This window comes from Onthophagus taurus, chromosome 3, assembly GCF_036711975.1.
Source record: "Onthophagus taurus isolate NC chromosome 3, IU_Otau_3.0, whole genome shotgun sequence".
Taxonomy (NCBI): Eukaryota; Metazoa; Arthropoda; class Insecta; order Coleoptera; family Scarabaeidae; genus Onthophagus; species Onthophagus taurus.
In genome coordinates, this window is record NC_091968.1 from 16,568,826 (window position 1) to 16,593,752 (window position 24,927).

The 24,927-nt window shown below is 33.3% G+C and overlaps 2 protein-coding genes across 2 annotated transcripts in view; one reads left to right on the top strand and one right to left on the bottom strand.

Annotated features, from left to right (window-relative positions):
• Positions 1 to 24,927, top strand: part of LOC111415847 (Vesicular monoamine transporter) — a 126,683-nt gene that overhangs the window by 56,663 nt on the left and 45,093 nt on the right. The window lies entirely within an intron of this gene.
• Positions 7,530 to 8,404, bottom strand: LOC111415849 (uncharacterized). Its single transcript, XM_071194911.1, has 4 exons — positions 8,165 to 8,404; positions 7,973 to 8,103; positions 7,784 to 7,920; positions 7,530 to 7,721 (listed from the first exon to the last, which is right to left on the bottom strand). Exons 1-4 carry the CDS (start codon positions 8,270 to 8,272, stop codon positions 7,591 to 7,593), a joined length of 507 nt encoding a protein of 168 aa, XP_071051012.1. The 5' UTR covers positions 8,273 to 8,404; the 3' UTR covers positions 7,530 to 7,590.

Sequence of the window (24,927 nt, forward strand, 5' to 3'; positions counted from 1 at the left end):
TTATGCCTTGATCAAGAGGTTGCAGTGGACTTGTTATGTTAGCCGGAAAATAAACGACCTTAACATTGCGCAAATCAAATCCCATAACGTTATGTGCTGAACAATTGTCCATTGTTAATACCACTTTTCTGTTTAGAGCTGCCATGTTGCATTGATAACGAAGAAGCCATTCTCGAAATGCTATAGAAGTTACCCAGAAATTTTTCTGAGCGGTATAATGGCATGGCAAATGGGAACGATCGAATTTATTTAAACATCTTGGGTTTTTTGATTTTCCTACTATCCATAGTTTTAATTTTTCACTTCCGTCAGCATTGCAGCATAAAACTGCTGTTATTCTTACTTTGCTTTTAGTGCCCCCATAACATTTTTTGAATTTAAAATCCAAAGTACGGTTTGGCATTAGATTAAAAAAATACCAGTCTCATCAATATTAAAAACATCTTGATTCATCTTCGCTTCAACCTGAAACGTTCGCGAAGCAAGTAAGTCGTAACTCGTCCACTTCCAAAGCTAACCACTAAAAACTAGTTGGAATATGGTCTATACTGAGTAGACAAGGAAAATTTTCATGTTCGCAATTACGATAATAGTTTGTATTGAAATTGTATTCTACGGGTGAAATAATAAATTGTTCGTACTTCATTATAATGAAAAAGTGCCATATAAATTGTGTTGAAGACATAATTTATATGGCATAACTTTGGTTTGCAATAACGACAATTTCGTGACATCGGTGTTCGCTATATAGAGGATTTACTGTAGTTTACAAACTCAACCAAATTCGTCTCAACTGACCGTCCACGCAGAAAACCATGTTGTTGATGAATAAATTAAGGTTTAAGGTTAAAGTATAATTTATTGTAAATTAATTTTTCAAAAACTTTCGAAATAATGGAAAGAAGCGGAATTGGACGATAGTTATTGACAAGGTGTTTCTTACCGGATTTGAAGATCGATATTATACAGGCTTTTTTCCATTTCGTTGGAAATATGGAGAGTTTCACAGAATGAGAGAAAATATGAAACAAGGGTGCAGCAAGCTCTTCCGCGCAGCGGACGATAATTCCGCCAATATATACAGAAGAGAAGTACTCGGAGAATAGTTCAGAAATTTGTTGCCCATTATCAGTTAAATTGCCATCATATTCCACCCCAGCCGGAATGCCACCCCCACCACGCTTCTTGCTTTTAACAACGAGCACAAACGACCATAGATGAGAAGGAGAATCGATTATGAAATCTTGTATGCGTTTGAGGTAGGAGGTGTAGTCAGAGGCAATTAACGCCTTAGTTCGTTTACGCAATACTTTAAAAGAGAAAATGTCGTCAGAATAGCCCTATTTCTTCCATCTTTTGTGAAATCTCAGTTTTTCCTTGATCGCCTTTAAGGTTGATGGGGAATACCAGTCAGGAAAACGACCACTACGTGTGGAGCCATACGGGATAAAATCGCCCATGCACCGATTAAGAACCGAATAAAATGTCGTAACACATTGATCAACATTCAAGTGTGTCATGTGAATCAAACCACCCTGGAGATGAACTGAACTTTTATTATTTTCAAAACCTGTTTTATACAATTTACATTTAAATATAACAAAGTGATTATGAGACTGTTAATGCACTTTTAAGACCATCATAATCTGCGCGATCAAACCGTCAACCAATCTGGTGACAACTCCTCAGACAAAGAGTCCGGCTTAAACAGAAGGTAAATTCTACAGCAGGATGATGAGCATCCAAATTGACTAGCAGGTCATCGCAGGAAAATACAGAGTTAATTAAATCTGAATTACATAAGATTAGATGTAATGTTCTACCATTACAATTTACAATGTTGTTGAACTGAAAGAAACCACAATAAAAAATCATAAGAAGGAACTCTTTCGCTCTAGCCTCCAAGCCAGCCACAGGAATGAGGCCGCATACAGAAGAGGTGGTCCAGGAGATACACGGAATATTGAAATCTCCGACGATTAATAGCGGGGTGTCCGGAAATAGATCTCGCACATCTTGAAGTTTATGCAGAAAAACACTAAAGGGGCCGGATCATTCGGCGGCAGGTAAACGCAACAAACAATCACCCGCGTATTTTCACAGCCACAAATCTTTCACCCGTCGCAAGCACTGGCATCGGGGTAACCGGAATATCCCTACGAACCGCCATCAGATTTTCCACAATCAGAAGAAGTTCAATTACGGCGAAAAGTGACGTAGTCAGTGATGTTAAATTACCGTAATTTTTATTTTTCGTAATTTAGTGTGGTAATTTACGAATTTTATTTTTAAATATTAAATTAATAACAAATTAATGTTATATATATTATATTTTTATTTTAATATTAAATATGGACATATTTATCTAAACTGTTCTTTTTTCGATAGAACCGTTCTTATTTGAGTTTTCTGCGGGTTGGTCCATTATTTCCGATTCCTCGGATTCATAGTCGATATCTGTTTCTGTTTCGGACTCTGACAATGAGTGAAATGGAGCAAATGAAGGTGATGTTCTTTCGCCTATATTCAAATCTTGGTGGATAGTTTTCTTTATCGCTGGAGGGCAGCGTATACATTTTTGTACCAAGTGTTGAGACATCCTTGTCACATTCAAGACGTAAGATTGTTCACAAAATTTACACTCGTATGTTTTTCCATTAGTTTTTATAAAAGCATCGACTATAATGCTTTTAATTTTATCTTTTCTGCCCATGATCACTTTTTAATAAAGTCACGACAAGAGACACTAGACACGACTAACTACGTGCGTTGTTAGTTGGCGATACACGTGTTATAACTTGTTCGCTTTCCCACCATTCCACCTGGTTGATATGCCAAGTGTTGTAAAATACGATATTTACCGTAAAAAACTGTAGTTTACTCAAAATAATATCGTTATTTACCTAGTAAATTACGGTAATTTATTGTAATTTATTGTGTAAATTACGGCAATTAATTTCTGGTATTTTACGATAAATTACGATAAATTACTATGGTTATTTTTTGGTAATTTACAAGCTCACATCACTGGACGTAGTTGTTACAAAGGATTTCACTGTCAAAGATCGAATCATTCAAATTCATTTCAGTAAGGCAAACTAAGTCATGTGCAAGGTTCATAGAATAGAATGCGTAACAAGTTTCGATTTTCGTTCGTAAACCGCGCACATTCTGGTAGTAGATCGTAAAAGAGAGCATTGAACAAACAGAAATAATTTGAAACTACAAGAAAAGTCGGCAGATCTAAAGTTTGTTTAGGATCATCACCAACCCGCGCCCTGTCTCTCAACATTTCTCCTTCGCATTCCTGAAGAGTGTCGCATTGAGAGGTGTAAGATTGAGAGGTCTCAGTCAGATCGTGAATGCGAATTCCCGGGGACCTAGTATCGTTGTTTTTACGATAAGTCTTTGCAGTAGATAAAAATTGATCTCGCAAGTTTCGAGATAGGAACTTGATCACGACATTTCTGCTTCTATTGTTGCCGCCGACATCGTTCTCCCCCGAAGGATTCCGAGAAGGGAGTTGATGTGTAGCATCAATATTATTCCCGGTTACAGGACAGTCGATAGCCACACCGATACATGAAACCACAGACTTAAAATCTTTATTTCTCTGGAATACCCGATAAAATTAGATTATTTACCCTGGAGTACTACTCCAAGTGGTCAACGCTAGATGTGAGATCAGAGACGACGCTCTTCAACTTAATGTTCTCAGCAGCCACCGGCTCGAGCCGCTTCATCTTATCCCCGAGGCCTTTCAAAGTGGTCTCAAAATCGTCAATCTTCACACTATAAAAAGTAAGAGACTTCAACAATAGTATTTTTTTTTATTTTTTTATTCTGAGGCTTAGTTTTTCCAAAAAAACACAATAAAGTTTGAAACTACGGGGCGCGAACTCCAAAGTACGTCACTCAGATTTGAGCGTACAATTGGAGCGTATAAAAATCAATCAAATTCTTGGAGAGAGACAATGCTACAAATCTTATGCGCTAGAAGAAAACAGAATAAAATGGGAGCGAGCGTAACGTCTGTGATTTCTTTATTCTTACTTAAAACGTCATCTGGAGTCGGGAGTGGGGAATTTGAAACTTTTACATTAATTATTGCAAAAATTAAACAATTTTCCAACGTGAAAACGTTACTAATCTGTCTAATTTAATTTAGATTATTGATTTTTTGAAAGACGGTCTTTCTAATCGATTGACCTTAACGGCCCTATTCATCGTATTTCTTATTCATATCCCTAATGTCTGTTTGAATCGATTTCAAAACCTGATGTAATTCCATAACGGAAGGAGCGAATGAGCAAGAGGGCGAAGCAGGATCATCGTCAACAATAATCGAGCAATTCACACCGTCCCTACAATCCTGGCATTTCCAAAATACCCCATCAGTTTTATAGTGAGCTGGCATGAAAAAATCTGTCACATCCTCCCGAATACTGTAGACCCGGAGATCTCGAAGAAATGCTCCTGCTGCATTTAGGACAGTGTCGAGACATCGTGTTCTGAACGAGTCTTTAAACGGGTCGATGGATAACGAAGAAAAACTGGGTTTTTCGGTACCTAGCTCATTCAGTGCAAATATAAAATTAAACACGTTTTAATAAATACGATATAAGACTTTTACAACACCACAGGCACCCTCAGAGAACCAACAGGCACTACACAGTAGCAGAAAATTCAATTAAAAACGACAATAAACTCGATAATTGTTTTTCATTTGCACTTATTTCTTCAATTAAGTTTTTTGTTTGGACCTTTCCTTAGCTACGTCTGTTCTCTAGGGCTGACCTTATTTTCGATTATGATTTTTTCCTGTGACTCGAAGTTGTAGAGAAGCTGTAGAGAATGAATGACTGTGGGGGAGTGCCATAGTCGCTGTTGGTCATTTTCGTTCTCGTTTATCTCTATACTCTCTATAGAGATATGTGTTGATTTATAAATCGGGGTGAGTGGTGAGTAACTTTTATTTAGTATACGTTATAAAAGCTTGCTAGCTTATAGTCGTTATACGTGACTATCGTTTTAACGTTTCACTCTTTGCCTGAAAGTGGAATTAAAGATAAAAAGATTTCTTTTATTTCGTGACCTTCTATTTTTTGGAAATATTTAAGATGTTTTTCTGGTTGAAAAATAAATTTAAAATCGAAAATAACGAGTAACATTTTCTTCTATTAATTTTCGTTCTTGAGATATTGTCCTTTAAATCCCTCAATATTGGCGTTTTTTGTAAATTCTAAAACTTTCGAATCAAATATCTCAAGAACTGTGGTTGATATGAAAAAATGTTACTCCTCATTTTCAATTTAAAAAACATTTATCTGCACAACCAACTTATCCGCTTTTCTTTGAAGATGATTGTTAATAAATTCAATCCAAAAAGTCGGATGAAAACGTGTGATTTATGAAGTTTTCCTTTTATTTCGAGATCTCCTAATTCACCTCGATGATTTTTTCGGAACCTTTAAGATGCTTTTCTGGTTGAAAAATAAATTTAAAATCGAAAATAAAGAGTAACATTTTCTTCTATTAATTTTCCTTCTTGAGATATTGTCCTTTAAATCCCTCTATATTGGCGTTTTTTGTAAATTCTAAAACTTTCGAATCAAATATCTCAAGAACTGTGATTGATATGAAAAAATGTTATTCCTCATTTTCAATTTAAAAAACATTTATCTACACAACCAACTTATCCGCTTTTCTTTGAAGATGATTGTTAATAAATTCAATCCAAAAAGTCGGTTGAAAATATGTGATTTATGAAGTTTTCCTTTTATTTCGAGATCTCCTAATTCACCTCGATGATTTTTTCGAAACCTTTAAGATGCTTTTCTGGTTGAAAAAAAATATTTAAAATCGAAAATAAAGAGTAACATTTTCTTCTATTAATTTTCGTTCTTGAGATATTGTCCTTTAAATCCCTCAATATTGGCGTTTTCTGTTAATTCTAAAACTTTCGAGTCAAATATCTCAAGAACGGTGGTTGATATGAAAAAATGTTATTCCTCATTTTCGACTTAAAAAACATTTATTTACACAACTAATTTATCCGTTTTTCTTTGAAGATGATGGTTAATAAATTCCATCCAAAGTCGGATGAAAATGTGTGATTTATGAGGTTTGCTTTTGTTTCGTGATCTCCTAATTCACCTCGACGATTTTTTGAAAACTTTAAGAGGATTTTCTGGATGAAAAATAAATTCAAAATCGAAAATAAAGAGTAACATTTTCTTCTATTAATTTTCGTTCTTGAGATATTGTTCTTTAAATCCCTCAATATTGGCGGTTTTTATAAATTCTAAAACTTTCCAGGCAAATATCTCAAGAACGGTGGTTGATATGAAAAAATGTTATTCCTCATTTTCGATTTAAAAAACATTTATCTGCACAACTAGCTTATCCGTTTTTCTTTGAAGATAATGGTTAATAAATTCCATCCAAAAAGTCGGATGAAAATGTGTGATTTATGAAGTTTTCCTTTTATTTCGAGATCTCCTAATTCACCTCTATGATTTTTTCGGAACCTTTAAGATGCTTTTCTGGTTGAAACATAAATTTAAAATTGAAAATAAAGAGTAAAATTTTCTTCTATTAATTTTCGTTCTTGAGATATTGTCCTTTAAATCCCTCAATATTGGCGTTTTTTGTAAATTCTAAAACTTTCGAGTCAAATATCTCCAGAATGGTAGTCGATATGAAAAAATGTTATTCTTCATTCTCGGTTTAAAAATCATTTAACAACACGATTAACTTTTCCGCTTTTCTTTGAAGACGATTGTTAATAAATACCATCAGAAAAATTGAATAAAAGTACGTGATTTATGAGGTTACATTTTATTTCGTGATCTCCTAATTCATCTCGACGATTTTTTCAGAACTTTTAAGATACTTTTCTGGTTGAAAAATAAATTTAAAATCGAAAATAAAGAGTAACATCTTCTTCTATTAATTTTCGTTCTTGAGATATTGTCCTTTAAATCCCTCAATATTGGCGTTTTTTTGTAGATTCTATAACTTTCGGGTAAAATATCTCAAGAACGGTGGTTGATATGAAAAAATGTTATTCCTCATTTTCAATTTAACAAACATTTATCTACACAACCAACTTATCCGCTTTTCTTTGAAGATGATGGTTAATAAATTCAATCTAAAAAGTCGCATGAAAATGTGTGAGTTATGAAGTTACGTTTTATTTCGTGATCTCGTAATTCATCTCGACGATTTTTTCGAAACTTCTAAGATGTTTTTCTGGTTGAAAAATAAATTTAAAATCGAAAATAAATAGTAAAATTTTCTTCTTTGTCTTTTCGTTCTTAAGATATTTTCCTTTAAATTTCACAATGTTGACGTTTCTTGCAAATTCTAAAACTTTCGAGTCAAATATTTCAAAAACGGTTGATATTAAAAAATTTTATCCCTCATTTTCGATTTAAAATCATTTATTAACACGACCCACTTATCCACTTATTCATGAAGATGATTGTTAATAAATATCATCCGAAAAATCGGATAAAAATGTGTGATTTCTTAATTATAACACTTTATTATTTTGATAAATGGGACAAAATAGGCATAACAATAGTATTAAATTATTTTTTGGCATGCTTCTTCAGTACCATAGTCATAAATAGGTAAATTGCATTGTTTAATCCCATCCAATGTATTTACAAATGTAGCATTGAGATTTCGTAATTTCGAAAATACTTGCAAGTCATCTACAATAATGTTTTAAAAACATTCAATATTCTAATCACCACGTTCTAAATTATATACTTACTCGTATTTGAATCGTAGATTATCGCATATTTATTACAATCCGTATCTAACATTATAATTCCTTCTGAAATACTTTCTGAATAATAAATAGAAGCGTTTTCATCTCTTACAACGTTGTAATTAAATACCTGTGTTTCACTAAAAACTCAATTAATTAACGAATTTTTTTCGTTTGTTTCCCTTGACTTACTCATCCTTAATCACCGTATCAGTAATGGCAAGATGTCTGTCACTTATTTGTGTCATATTGCGATATATGCAGCAATTTTCGCAAGGTTTGCTCCCACCAATTTGAAACCATTTTCTGCCATTTTCCACGCACTGAAAAAAATTCAAATTATACAGAAATAATTCAATAGTAATGAAAGATTTTAAAAAATACCGTTTTTTCAGAAAATGTTTTGATTGGATCAGGATTTGAACACCGAAGTGTATTTCCTGTTGTTAATACCATACTAAAAATTACCGTAAAATAATTTTTGTTAACCATTATGTATCGCTAAATGATTTACGTGTTGATTTTCAAATTGTCGACTTACCTTTAAATACCAACAAAAAATATTTTAGGTATGCGACGGAAATTTTTTAGCAATCGTTGAAACGAAATAAAGTTATCTTCAACGTTTAACTAAATGGAACTAAACAAAAGAATTTTAATGATTTTGTATGACGTATTTTAGCTATTTTGCTCTTCAATTTACAAAATATTAAATTTTACCTAACATGTGTTATTATCCAATAGGCACGTTTTTAAAAACGTGTATTTATTATTTGTATCCGTTATTTATTAATTAACTTTATCGCAGCTTTTAAGCAATTGGAAACAATGTGCCGCTCACAATATAGTGTTATTATCATATATTGGCACTAGCTATAATTGGAAATTTTCATTTCGATCGTTTTTTCGATTTCGATTACGATCCAATTCCTATTTCGATTCAAATTTGGTTATAGAGTAAGTCTGATTGTGTATCAGTGTCAAGTAGACCTCACAGATTACCAATCTAGCTAGATTTGTCATGGCACAAGCGTTGAAATTTAAAATAAATGAGGTAGTTTATGATCTGTTGGATACCTTTACATTGTTTGGAGCACCGTTAATTTTCTGGTCGAATATGGAAAAGAAAAAAAATACTTTCAAGCTATTCATTAAACACTATTCATTTCAATAATAGTGTTTTCAAAAAGTGGCCAAGTTTAAGTATAACACAAATCGCTTTTAAAGACTATTCATAACAACACATAATTGTGTAACAATTTCTTGCACAAAACAGGACAATTTGATAATTTCCGCAGATTTTAGACAAAATCAATCTTTTCATCCATATATGCTTGCTCCAAGTGAGACGACTCCATTACACTCCATCGGTGGTGGAATGTTGTTGAGATTTATTAATAGGCATTTACGCCTCCTAAGAGTGAGTATATTATGTTGGGTTTCGCACTATTGCCATTTTCCTCCATATCGTCAGCTACTCCTGAAGCAAATCCAGATGGTACTGAAGATGGTGGATAGCCAATTTAGATTGAATGTGGGTGAACAGAAAGATCCGAGGTAGTCTTGGTACACTTGTGGGACTCCAGATCCATTGATTGTAGCGTTGAGTACTCACAATCCTGTCGGAGCAAAAAGAAATTTTTAATTTTTCATTTAATTTAAAGAAACATTGTTAGGTATCAGTCTAACACAATAGGCATGTTATGCGGCAGCCACATTTCCATTTTTGAAATCAGTTCATCATTCCACACCTTGTCAAAAGACAGAGAAACATCTAAGAAAGTAGCAGTGCAGTACTTTTTATTCTGCAATGCATCTCTTATAGTTTTTACGAATTTATAGATCTGTTCCACTGTGTCATGTTGAGCTCTAAAGCCAAACTGGTAATGTGGTATTAATTTCTTCCTGGATAGAGTATCCTGTAGACAGAAGGCTAATGTAGAAGTCTATATTCGGCTAGGTATCTTAATAATTTTTGATGCCTTCCATTGTATAAAAAATAGCAGTATTGGTAAAATAGCTCACTATAACAACATTACAACATTGAAGACGTAAAGGAATAACGTAAGGCCTTTATCTTTATTTGCTCCAGAATTGTGCAGATAATCTGCTCGGTTTTGTTGGTGTAAGTCCATAAACAAAGTCCTAGATATCGTGCACACTCACTCTTTTGATTGGAAAGTCCAGTTGATGGGGAGCTGCCAGTGTTTACTAAAACTTGTCATGAACTATAGCTTTTCTAGAATTTAGAACAAGCACATTTACTGTTTTTAGTTGGTTCTTGCCTACGCGCCGTTTTTCTTTCTTAGTCATATTTGTGGATTGCTACTGCTTCAATGTCTCCGTCATTTTTCAAACACAATACTTATTTCCAGGAGATCCATGTTACAAATATAGAATAATTCAAACAAAAATTTAACTTCAAAACTTGCTTTTACAACCGTCATTATTGTCGGTGTGTAGATCAAGTTTTTTAAAGAAGTTTTCGGTTTTTGTGTTCTTATGTATCTGTAATGCTTCTTTCAGCTTTTGTAAAGCCCTATTTAATTTTGTTTTATGGTAAGAGGGTTTAAAGCGATTTTTGAAGTTTTCCTTAGTTTCCTTTTCTCTTTAATCATATTGAATACTACGTGAGGACAATACCCAGGGCTACCATACGACGATTCTAGAGGAGTACATTTCCGTGCAGCTTTTTAGATTGTCAGCAACAAATGTTGCGCAGCTTTTATTGCTGCTTCAACGAGAAATGTAGAATGATTAGATAATTTAAATAAACGTTCCATTTTAACGTAGCAATGATATCGATTTCATCATTCCATCAATATATTGGTCAACTTCTAAAAATAGAGTTTAGCTTATTGTCCAAAAGACCTTTGTAAAGATTTCATCCTCTGGTGGGGATGAGTCTTGATCCCCAGAAATAAGGTTTTGAATCATAATGGTTCAATGGATCATCATTTGCTAACACAAGTGTCAAACACTTTTCATGAAAACTAAACTTTCTCCTTCTTCCAGTTTCTATTTAACTCCGCATTAGTTCAATAATGTTTCAATAGTAATGAAACATTTAAAAAAATACCGTTTTTTCAGAAAATGTTTTGATTGGATCAGGATTTGAACACTGAAGTGTATTTCCTGTTGTTAATACCATACTAAAAATTACCGTAAAATAATTTTTGTTAACCATTATGTATCGCTAAATGATTTACGTGTTGATTTTCAAATTGTCGACTTACCTTTAAATACCAACAAAAAATATTTTAGGTATGCGACGGAAATTTTTTAGTAATCGTTGAAACGAAATAAAGTTATCTTCAACGTTTAACTAAATGGAACTAAACAAAGGAATTTTAATGATTTTGTATGACGTACTTTAGCTATTTTACTCTTCAATTTACAAAATATTAAATTTTACCTAACATGTGTTATTATCCAATAAGCACGTTTTTGAAAACGTGTATTTATTATTTGTATCCGTTATTTATTAATTAACTTTATCGCAGCTTTTAAGCAATTGGAAACAATGTGCTGCTCACAATATAGTGTTATTATCACATATTGGCACTAGCTATAATTGGAAATTTTCATTTCGATCGTTTTTTCGATTTCGATTACGATCCAATACCTATTTCGATTCAAATTTGGTTATAGAGTAAGTCTGATTGTGTATCAGTGTCAAGTAGACCTCACAGATTACCAATCTAGCTAGATTTGTGATAGCACTAGCGTTGAAATTAAAAATAAATGAGGTAGTTTATGATCTGTTGGATACCTTCACGTTGTTTGGAGTACCGTTAATTTTCTGGTCGAATATGGAAAGGGAAAAAAATACTTTCAAGCTACTGGAAAGTGTATTGATTTTCATTAAACACTATTCATTTTAATAAAAGTGTTTCCAAGAAGTGGCCAAGTTTAAGTATAACAGAAATCAATTTTAAACACTATTCATAACAACACATAATTGTTTAACAATTTCTTGCACAAAACAGGACAATTTGATAATTTCCGCAGATTTTAGACAAAATCAATCTTTTCATCCATATATGCTTGCTCCAAGTGAGACGATTCCATTACACTCCATCGGTGGTGGAATGTTGTTGAGATTTATTAATAGGCATTTACGCCCCCTAAGAGTGGGTATATTATGTTGGGTTTCGCACTATTGCCATTTTCCTCCATGCTATCAGCTACTCCTGAAGCAAATCCAGATGGTACTGAAGATGGTGGATAGCTAATTTAGATTGAAAGTGGGTAAATAGAAAGATCCGAGGTAGTCTTGGTACACTTGGGGGACTCCAGATCCATTGGTTGTAAGGTTGAGTACTCATAATCTTGTCGGAGTAAAAAGAAATTTTTAATTTTTCATTTAATTTAAAGAAAGATTGTTAGGTATGAGTTTAACACAATAGGCGTGTTATACGGCAGCTACATTTCCATTTTTGAAATCAGTCCATCATACCACACCTTGTCAAAAGACAGAGAAACATCTAAGAAAGTAGCAGTGCAGTATTTTTTATTCTGCAATGCATCTCTTATAGTTCTTACGAATCTATAGATCTGTTCCACTGTGCCATGTTGAGCTCTAAAGCCAAACTGATAATTTGGTATTAACTTCTTCCTGGATGGAATATCCTGCAGGTTACTCAACCCAACCCTCAGTACCACCAGTACCTTTAATAGCACCGACAGAAGGCTAATGTAGAAGGCTATATTCGGCTAGGTATCTTAATAATTTGTGATACCTTCCATTGTATAAAAAATAGTAGTATTGGTAAAATAGCTCACTATTACAACATTACAACATTGAAGACGTAAAGGAATAACGTAAGGCCTTTATCTTTATTTGCTCCAGAATTGTGCAGATAATCTGCTCGGTTTTGTTGGTGTAAGTCCATCAACAAAGTCCTAAATATCGTGCACACTCACACTTTTGATTGGAAAGTCCAGTTGATGGGGAGCTGCCAGTAGAATTTAGAACAAGCACATTTATTTTTTTAGTTGGTTCTTGCCTACGCGCCGTTTTTCCTCCATATTGGTGGATTGCTACTGTTTCAATGTCTCCGTCATTTTTCAAACACAGTACTTATTTCCAGGAGATCCATGTTGCAAATAGACAACATGTTTATTATATATGTTTATTTTGTAAAAAAAAATAAAAGCAAGTTTTGAAGTTAAATTTTTGTTACAACAGTAATTATTGTCGGTGTATGGAACAAGTTTTTTAAAGAAGTTTTCGGTTTTTGTCTTCTTATGTATCTGTAATACTTCTTTCAGCTTTTGTAATGCCCTATTTAATTTTGTTTTATGGTAAGGGTTTAGAGCGATTTTTGAAGTTTTCCTTAGTTCCCTTTTCTCTTTAGTCATATTGAATATTACGTGGGCTGCCATACGACGATTCTAGAGGAGTACATTTCCGCGCAGCTTTTTGGATTGTCAGCATCAAATGTTGCGCAGCTTTTATTGCTGCTTCAACGAGAAATGTAGAATGATTAGATAATTTAAATAAAGGTTCCATTTTAACGTAGTAATGATATCGATTTCATCATTCCATCAATATATTGATCAACTTCTAAAAATACAGTTTAGCTTATTGTCCAAAAGAGCTTTGTAAAGATTTCTTCCTCTGGTGGGGATGAGTCTTGATCCCCAGAAATAAGGTTTTGAATCATAATGGTGTGCAGCTATAAAGCGACAACGATTGCATTTGCTAAACAAATGTCAAAGACTTTTCATGAAATCTAAACTTTCTCCTTCTTCCAGTTTCTATTTAACCCCGCATTAGTTCCATATTATGGATGATACAGTATATAATTTAAATTTTTCTGAATGTGTAGTAAATGTGTTGTATTTTCTGACGTCCTATATAAAGCCTGTTTTAGAATACAACTGATCTTTCCTCAAAATAATACAACTATAGAACTATTTACCTCTGAGATTGGAGCAATAGTTTATTCTTTCCTTGAGGTTCTTTGTGTATAATATTTATGCACTGATGGATGTAATACATTAACTTTGAATTTATTTTATACCGACTTCTTTTGTGAAATTTTATGGCATGTTTGAAGTCCGCATATTTACACGCTATTAATAAGACTTTTATTATTATGGATGGATATTTGATATCCCAATGGTGAATAAAATTAAAGAATGTGCATCGATGTGCACATAGGTATCTAAGGAAACGAATCAAATAGTTAATAGGAGGGCTGTTGCAACTGAGATAGTTGTATTTTATTTATTTATTTATTTAAAACGGAAATAGTTGTATGGTAGATGAACATCTCATAATGAGAATAAAGAAACACCTTTTTAAAGCACATCGAACGTGATATGCATCTTTGGGACCAATTCACCTTCAACAGATTTGAGCAGATTAAGGTTCCCAGACTACATATCTGTCATTATTAGAATCCATTCAGTTGACGATCCAGGGTGGGTCTGTTTATGAAAAAAGTTATTGCTATATATGTTCTTGTAGAACAATGAAAGTCCCTACAATTGCAATAAATAAGTTGGTCCAATAAGTAACTCCAATAAATAAGTATGGTGGTAAAGAACTGACTTATAGTTGATTTCTCCGCTCCTAAACTGGCGTATTTCTTGTAAAATACTAGTTTTGAGAATTATTTATGATTTTCAATCACTTTAGTTAGCACTTTTTTTTTAAATGTGATAAATTTTTTCATTTTTACAAATTGAAAATTATTTGTATCATTGCCTCTTTCTTTCTATTACCTTATTGATGACTCTAAAATAGAGTCAGTATGTAGGTATGGTAATTCATGTTTCTCTGTAATCTTTTTACGGACGAAGTTCTGCCATTTCAATATTTGATTGCTGTTCCATGCTATAATAGAATCCTTCCAGAGATAATCAGGAGATCATTCCTTACTAACCGATCTAGCAACAGAAAAAAGCCGTGTGTTAATCATTTTTGTACTAAATAGCGTTATTTCGATTTTGTATTTAAAAGTGCATTCACAGACTGATAAAGTGGCGCCCTCAATTTTAGTGACGCATATCTATCGCTTAGCTTTTAATGTAAATAATACAAATAATACTATAATATGCATATCTAATTACACGCATTATATTATGTTATGCTGCAGCAATTTTACTACACCAAAGTCGTTCGATTTCAATTCGAGTTCATCGATTCACTGTCAATCAAAAAAATAAAATTTGATATAAAATTAATTCATTACTTAACTGTTAATTCAATATTTAGGGTTAATCCTTTATATAGGGAATATCGATGTAATAATATGGTCGTTTACGTCTACATAATGTCAAGTTAGCGAAGGTATTTCCCAAAGATCTGAGGCATGGAATTTGGGAGATAACTTGTTTGTATGTAGGTCGATTGTTAACCAACTCGGAGTGTAGTTTTTAGTGTTAATATATTTTCTTGTTAGTAGAAGAAAATGAGTTCAAAAAGAACACAAGTATTATAAAAGATAAAAACCGTGTGGATGGTGCCATAACCTCTAGTAAAAGAGAATTGATGGAATAACTTACCGAAATGGGAATAAAAAACGATTCCAAGATGCGACCGTTCATACAGTGCTAGCGTAAAGTAACCCCCCCCCCCTGTTTAACTTCTGAACAGATTGAGATATCAATATGAACAAAAAAACGTCAGTTTCTATATTTTATCAGCACAAATATTTTCTTATGGAAAATTTTGGTATCACTTTTAGTTTTTACGGAAAATGGAACAGCTTTGTTTTTTTAAATGGAACACCCAGTATATTATGGTATCTTTCGAAAGAATAAAACAATAGGAATTCAACGATACCTCACAATCAAATATCGCTTTATTAGTTTTTCGCATAAAAATTAAACAAAATGCGGAATTTCGCCGGAAAAACCAACGTATTTTTTATGAAACAATCAATACAAGAAAAGGATAAAAAGAAAGTTCTTTTTAAAACTTCTAAGAAAAAATTGTCATAACAACAATTTTAAAGTTTGTAGGTACTTTGAAATTTTGTATTTAAGACAACATGCAAATATTTTCCTTCATTTCTATCTTTGAATTCTACCCGACCAAGTATAACCAAAGAAAGGCGAGATCAAAATGGCTAGAAGGAGTTTAGAGCACAATATCGAAGCAATTTTAATATTCGCTCGTGCTGACAGAAATCTACATGAAACAGAGCGACAATTTAAGGAACGATTTCCTGAACATCCAATTAGTCGAAAATATTTAAGAGAACTTGTGAATAAGTTTTTGGAAACTGGAAGCGTCGAAGACCGCAAAAGAACTGGTCGTCAGATATTAACAGAAGTATTTAATGCGCCCATGATGTCGTCTGCTGATATCGCATCAACGTGTGATGTGTTAAATATTTCCGCGTCGTTGTTGGACGACGTGGAAATACTTAAAGAAGAATAAATATCATCCATTTTAAATAAAAATGCTTCATGAATTAACAGAAGATGACCCTGATATAGAAGAACAGAATTTTGTGAGCTAATGACAAATATGGTTGAACGAAATCGATTATACTTGAAACATATTTGTTTCAGTGATGAATGTACTTTCTTTTTGGGTGGAAAATTGCATCGGCGTGATGTTAATCCACATGAATATCGTGAAGTTATCACTCAATTTAATTAGAAAGTAAATGTTTTTTTTTCAAGACTTTTACAAATTGTACAACAGAATCCTGACGATTTTGAAATGGAACTAGTGTTTCATCAAGACGGAGCACCTCCACAATGGTACGAAATTATCTTGATAAAAATTTTAATGGACAGCAAGATCACCAGATCTGACACCTTTAGATTTCTTTTTATGGGGTTATTTAAAATCCAAGGTATATGAAATTCCGTTGGGTAGTATTGAGGATTTAAAACAAAAAATTATTGACGTCTGCCAAAATATTGATCACATGTTAAGCCGTGTGAGAGAGGAAATACTACAAAGATGGTACCACTGCCTAGAAGTTCAAGGTAATCATATCGAACAATTTACTTAATAGTTGATTCTTAATAAATAAAAAATTCTTTTATTATTCAATAACAACACTAAGCAAATTTTTCAACCGTTACCTATACTAGCAAAATCTTTAATAAGAAAATTTCATTTCTTATATTGACTTTTTTTCTTTATAAATATTTTTTGATAAAATATGATTAATTCATAAATTTAATATACTTCCACCCAACTTTTATTTCATTTCTAAAAAAAATAAGTAATTGAACTTGCAATTTAAAATCCGTCTTAGCTCGAGCGTATACCGACCGTTATCCTACCGTCCACCATTTACCTGGCCGATTACATTTCGACAGGTAGTCGACGAAGATACGTTGGTTTTTCCGGCAAAATTCCGCATTTTGTTTAATTTTTATGCGAAAAACTAATAAACCGATATTTGATTGTGAGGTACCGTTGGATTCGTATTGTTTTCATCTTTCGGAAGATACCATAATATACTGGGTGTTCCATTTAAAAAAACAAAGTTAATCTATTTGCCGGAAAAACTAAAAGTGATGGCAAAATTTTCCATAAGAAAATATTTATGCTGATAAAATATAGAAACTGACGTTTTTTTGTTCATATTGATATCTCAATTTGTTCGGAAGTTAAACAGGGGGGGGGGGGTTACTTTACGCTAGCACTGTATAAGATAAGACAAAATCAATCGCTGCCGCATTGAGCATAAAAGGGTGCAATTTTTCATCTGGGTGATTGTAAGAATAATGTTAGTCAATAAAAAAATATGATGTAGGTAAAAGTAAAAACTTTTTGAGAAATTCCCAAATGTTTAATTCAATTCAAGCAGACATGTTTCGAAACTAATGTTCATGTTCAGTACTTAGAATATTATACAATATAATGGAAAATATTATGTTAGTAGTTGGGGTTCAGGAATAGATCTAAATCTCTTTTAACTTAGTTTACAAATAAAAGGTAAAAGATTTTAACTATATTATTGAAGTTTTTTAATTTTTGATTTTGTTAAATTTAATTTTTATTTGTAAATTAAGGTGAAAGAGATTTAGATCTATTCCTGAAGCCCGCCTAATAACATAATATTTTCCATTATATTGTATAATATTCTAAGTACTGAAGATGAAACATTAGTTTCGAAACATGTCTGCTTGAATTGAATTAAACATTTTAGTATTTCTCAAAAAGTTTCTACTTTTACCTACATCATATTTTATTATATTAGAGAAATATGGAGAATTTCATCCCATTTAGTCAATAATATACAGGTTTCCCAAAACTCCCGGGACGGAGCTATAAGTTTTGAACCAGTGAAGAAAAATATATGAAAATTTGGGAATCACTAAAGAGTCATAAAAACTACATTCTTAGATAGTTTAGAACTTCCGTGCAATGTAGAGTTTTTTTAGGGAATGACCACCCCTACATTTTTAAATAGCAACCTATAACGAGGTTTACCTTATTTTAAAGGTAATGGAAAAAGAAACAAAACCCTATATCTTAATTCTTTCAACAATTATGAGGGGTTGACTACCAAATGGGAAAATAAAGTGTTTTCATGTTTTTTTGCACGTTTATTACGATTTTTATAACAAATGTTCAAATTGTCGGCCTTCTTCGGTCTCGCAATCACCCAACCGCTCATCCATCAGGAGCATATCCCTAGTGATATTGGTGGTTTCTTCAAATATGAGATTTTCCAAATCATTTATTGATTCTGGTTTTGTTGCATAAACTCTACTTTTCAGAAACCCCCAACAGAAAAAATCCAGTGATGTTAGATCAGGAGATCGTGATGGCCACTCAATTTCACCTGTTCTATCAATCTCGGACTGCGCGACTAAAATGTGGAGGAGCACCATCTTGTTGGAACCACTTATTGTCAATATCATTAGGGCATACGGCACGTACACTTGGAACCACTTGATTTTCTAGCAGTTGCAGATATCTGTCTCCGTCCAAATTTTCATTAATAGAAAATGGACCAATTACATTCTCTCCCATAATACCAGCCCATACATTAATTTTCTGTGATCTTTGATGATGATCTTCTCTTATTAAATGTGAATTTTCGTCACTCCAATCACTAGGGATATGCTCCTGATGGTTCAAAATTCCATTTATGATCGTTTGGGTCATTGGGCGACCAAAGAAGGTCGACAATTTGAACATTTGTTATAAAAATCGTAATAAACGTGCAAAAAACATAAAAACACTTTATTTTACCATTTGGTAGTCAACCCCTCATAATTCTTGAAAGAATTAACATATCGTGTTTTGGTTTATAGGGTTGTATTTCTTTTTTAATTACCTTTAATATAAGGTAAAACTTGATAGGGGTTGCCATTTAAAAATGTAGGGGTGGTTATCCCCTAAAAAAACTCCACATTAAATGGAAGTTCTAAACTATCTAAGAATGTAGTTTTTCTTGACTCTTTGATCCCCAAATTTTCAAATTTTTTTCTTCACTCGTTCAAAACTTATAGCTCCGTCCCGGGAGTTTTGGGAAACCCTGTATATCTATAAAGATTAAAACTGAGAAATATAAAATGTAGTTTGTTTGTGAATGTTGTTGTGCACGTACATACGTACAATATTTAAAATAAATAAATGATATAATTTGCCAATCTGACTCATTTACGCCGATAGATTTTAGTTTGTTTGTCGTTGCATTCTGAATAAGCTGTACACTTGGTTCTGTAATAGTGTTTTATTGGAATTCCTAACATCAATCATAACTGAACAAGACCACTAAGAAACACACCTCGTTGGTGTTAGACTCATTTCCAGTCGCACTGCTATGCTTGCAATATCTAAGATATTGTAGCTCTTTGTGCCATTTGTGAAACATGCTCGTTCGATAGTCTCCTGTATGCTCGTTTCCATCTTACCACATCTTTCGAGTCGCATACTTCCCGAATATCCTAGCTTGCTCTGATCCCATAGTGTGTTTCCAATTATTGCTCTCAAAAGCGACATCTCGTTAGTACACACCATCCATTTGGTTCCCGTTGTGTCTATACGTACCTCTGCAGTATATATCATTATTGGCCTGATGTAGGCTTTGCATATTCTCACTTTGGTCTCGGTAGATATACAGTTGTTTCTCCAGATGGTAGTTCTTAGACTCCCCCTTTTTTGGCTGACTTGTTTTCTCTCGTTGTATTGAGTTTTCCATAAGACGATATGCTTACGCGCAAATAAGTATAGTCTGTTACTTATTACATCATGTGGCCGTTCACTTCTTGTTTAAATTAACGCGGTTCTCTAGCTATTGCTATAGGTTTGTTTTGGTAACATTTATCTCCATGTTGACTTTTTGCACCTATATTCTAAAAGCCTGCAGTAGCTATTGTAATCCATCATCTGTGTCTGCAATCAATGTTACGTCGTCCGTGCAGCATATGATTTTTAGTTCGTCATTCCCATCTTTTATTAGTGTTTTACTTGCGGTTATCATACTGCCTCACACTCTCATGCAACGGTATTTCTTCAGTGCTAAGTGCTTTGTTTTAATTTCTATATTGAGATATCTGAATATTTCTATTAGATATGAGTGCACTCCCGTACGCCTCAACTCTATACAGCGTGTCCCGTATCTTCCGCATCAGAGCATTATACGGTTGTAGAATACATTATTCTGAAGCGATCTTTCTAATAAAATTTTTTCGAAATGTTTATAATAACCGCACGGGAACTGTTTAACGACGACCAATAACGGACGACTTTGATTCATCGAAAAAGTTTATTTCTCTTTCCATGACGAATCTATTGGTGAGTACACGTGGGAAACGAGTTATCATCGGCGTAGCGAACCGGCCGAGGGTGGCACCGATTACCTGAGTCTGATTTGCGATCTGCTGATTGGACGAAAAACAGTTCCTTAAAACAGTTCCCGTGCGGTTATTATAAACATTTCGAAAAAATTTTATTAGAAAGATCGCTTCAGAATAATGTATCCTACAACCGTATAATGCTCTGATGCGGAAGATACGGGACACGCTGTATAGTGTATTTGTCATGCAGTATTTTATTGTACAGTTGAGTGAGTTGTTCGGCTAGCCCTTCTGTTTATGCTAGGACCTGGAGACTTACCGTCTTTTAATTGTTCCATTTCCTCAACTTCCTCATCATATGCTCTCTCTACAGTTTTTCTGCTAAGTTTTAATAACCACAATACCCTCGTTTAAACAGTTCGATTGCTATCTTTCTAGCGGTTGATTCGGCACAGTACACAAGCTTAGAGCTGAAATAGACAAGAGGATTGTATAACATGAGAATATATATGTTCATGTTTCTGGTACAAAATGCATATAAAACCAGTCAAAGTAAATTGGAGTTGTAAATCTCTTGCTCTTGGTAATAATGTACTAGTTACGATGTGTATGTGATCTTTCAATACACGAAGTCGAATTAATTTCCAGAACCACAAGTATCTTATATCAGTGCATCTCGTCACTATTAGTACAACAAACAAAATTTTTCTTTTACTCATTGTCTTCAATCTCATTTCTTCGTATTATCACTAATAAGTATCATACTATATATAATACCAAAATGGTAGCTTAATGAATTGAAAACCATTTCGCATGCTAATCAGGTTGAAGAAACGATCTTCTTCTCATTGAAACAGCACTTTCATTTGGCTGGTAGCAACATTATAAGGGTGAATTCGAACCTATGAATTTCTTATGTGGTGTGGACATCTAACTGTAACATATACTAATTGTCTGATCTTCGTTTGAATTATGATTTTGTTGCTTGTGCTGGTGATGCTAACATTAATTTGTTGAACGAAGAATTGAGTGAGGCCATTGAGTTGAGAAATGTTTTTTTAACGGTTGGTATGTTGCAGCTTATATCCGATTCTACCAGAGTCACGGAAACTACGGCAACTCTGTTAGATATCATTGCGGTTTCGGATGAGCTGGGGGTGACTGATTCTGGTCTGATTAATTCGGATATTTCTGACCATGATTTGGTGTTTTGTCGTCTGAAATGTGAATCTTTGAAACCCGTGCCATTTATGCACATTTATAGGAATTTCTCACAATTAAATTATGAATCATTTTTTGCTGATCTACGTGCAATTCCCCTTCATCATATGTTTTATATGGAATTGGAACAAAAATTAGAATTCTTTAATGTAGCCTTATTATATCTTATCGATTGTCATGCACCAATGCGTACTGTAAGAATCCGTAAACCAAAGATGCCCTGGTTGACTGATAATATCGTCTTATTACAAAAATTAAGAGATGAGGCTAAAAGAAGGTATAAAAAAAGGAGAACTGCTGGGACTTGGGATTATTATAAGCAATTACGAAATTTTACAACTAATCCTATCCGACACGAAAAGATAGCTTACTTTAATAATTTACATACACGCACGGATAAAAAAGAGATGTGGAGCACTATTCGTGGATGTCATATAGGGAGTAAAAAGTCGAAAGAAACAGTATTTCTTTCGACTCATCTATCAAACGTAAATCAGATAAATAATTCATTTATTGATGGCATTCCTGACGTCAATATTAATAACATAAAGGATACGATATTATTTTACTCAAATAACAGCTATTTATGTAAGTAGCAATATGAATACACTCTTTGATCTTCACACGGTAGGGGAACACTGTATCACACTGTATTTGGCATTATCAGGTCAATCACCAGTAAATCTGTTGACTCTGGTGGCATATCTGCGCAGATGATTGAAGTAATAGTTCCTTATGCCCTCACACATATCATCAACAGCTGCATAGTTGAGCCACATTTTCCCTCGCAGTGGAAGTCTGTTGTGGTCATCTCAATACCGAAAATCGACAAACCTACTGACTTTAAGCACCTGCAACCGATTTTTATTCTTCCTACCTTGAGCAAAGTACTGGAAAAAGTTATTTCCTATCAATTTAAAAACTTTATTATTTCAAATGATATATTACCAGACTATCAATTGAGATTTGTGCCTGGACGTAGTTGCACAACTGCACTTTTAAGCGTCACTGACGATATATTAAAGGCTAAAGACCGCACCGCTTTAGTGTTGTTGGATTTTAGCAAAGCGTTCGATGTTGTTGACCATGATATTGTGTTGTCGATGCTTCACTATATTGGAGGGGGGGAGGAATTTATAAAATTGATTAAAATGTATTTAATAAACAGATGCCAGTATGTACAGGTCAATGGTCGGTGTTGTGTCCTTTGCTGTTCTGTTTATACACATCTAAGCTTCCAAAAGCTGTCAATTATTATAAAATTCATATGTATGCTGACGACACTCAGTTATACTACAACTTTCCGTTTCATGAATATGAGGGGGCAGCATGGAAAATTAATAAGGACTTAGCTAATGTCAGTGAATTTGCAAAGAATCACGCCTTGATATTGAACCCTGATAAAAGTGTAATTATTCTGTTTGGCAAAAATGTGGAAGTCGAGGAATTGAAAGCTAATCTGATTCTTAAGTTGAACGGTTGCAATATACCTATAGTTGATCAGGCAAGGAATCTCGGGCTAGTTGTTGATATTGCCTTTAGGTACAAACAGCACATTACTAAAACTTTAACTGTTTGTTTTTTGAAATTGAAATTCTTTCAAAGATATTTTTAATTTAAAAATGAAGGAGATGCTTTGTGAATGTTTTGTTCTGTCTTTGCTTAATTATTGTATTCTTGTCTAATATCCATGTTTGGATTCCATGGATAAATTAATAGTGCAAAGAGTGCAGAACCCTTGCATGAGAAATATATTCAGAATAAAAAAATTTCAAAGAATCTCTCATAAGCTTAAAGAGTTAACTTGGCTGAATGTTCACAATCGTTATACTCTACAGGCTTCAGTGCTGTATCATAAGGTAGGACTCGCCTAATTATTTGTGTAAGAGGATTCAGTTTAGAGGGGTTTTACACAGTATAATATTAGAAACAAAAATGTTGTTAATCTGCCTGCTCATGGTACAGGTGTGTTTTGTCTTGCGTTTAGCCACTGTGCTTATAAACTGTATAATTGTATCCCCGCCACAATTAGAGCCAAAAGGGAGGGTGCTTTTAGAACGTTATTGTTTTGGCATTTATTTGAGCGACAGTGAGTTCTTGTTTGCTTGTTTAATGGATCAATCTAATTTTAATGCAAGTGGAAAAATTTGTTTTGTTTTATTTCATTATATTATTTTTCATGTTTTTATTGCTCATATATAAGATAGATTATAAGTCAATCATACAGAATCAATTAATATCTTTAGTTTTAAGAGTAGGCATATACTAGGAACGAATAAAAGTGCAATTATTTTAGGTTAAGTGGAAGAGCAGAAGCAGGCCATGTTATGGGCGCATTCTGAACTTCGCCTTAGGATTTCCAGCTGTTTTGTATTTAAGTTATTTTATTTTTTCTTTTTAAATATTGTTTCCTTTTCTTTTTTGGTTATCTTTATTTTGCATTATTTTGCAGTATTGTTTTGTTCTCTTTACTCTGGAAATAAAGGCAGTTTATTATTGTTATTATTATTATGCAGAAATAATTCTCGACTCCTTCTGGTCCTGTGGTATTCACTGAATCCGCATATAGTAGGGGAATGTGTTATACCTTGAATCAGTTTATTTCCAAAGCTAATATATTAAACATAATGAGTTGTTAACCAAATCTCTTGGATTAAATCGATTCTGCAGTGTTTTAATCATTCGTTCATGATAATTATTCATTCAACTGCAGTGTAACTTAAACATTAACATGCATTGCAAACCATTTCGCATGCTAATCAGGTTGAGAAGACCTTCTTTTTCTCGTTAAAACAGCACTTTCATTTGGCTGGTAGCAACATTATAAGGGTGAATTCGAACCTTTGAATTTCTTATGCAGAAATAATTCTCGACGGCTTCTTGTTCTGTGGTATTCACTGAATCCGCATATAGTAGCGGAATGTGTTGTACCTTTAATCATTTTATTTCTAAAGCTAATATTTCAAACATAATCAGTTGTTAACCAAATCTCTTGGATTAAATCGATTCTGCAATATTTTAACTGATAAAATTCATAATAGCAATACTTCATTTTATGGGTAAAATATTCTTTGAAAGAAACAATGTTAATTAATCCTAAATGCAATACTGGGTTGTACCTTGAAATTTGAAACAATGTTGAGTGAACCTTCGATCAATTATATCAATTATAAAATAGATCATAAAATGTG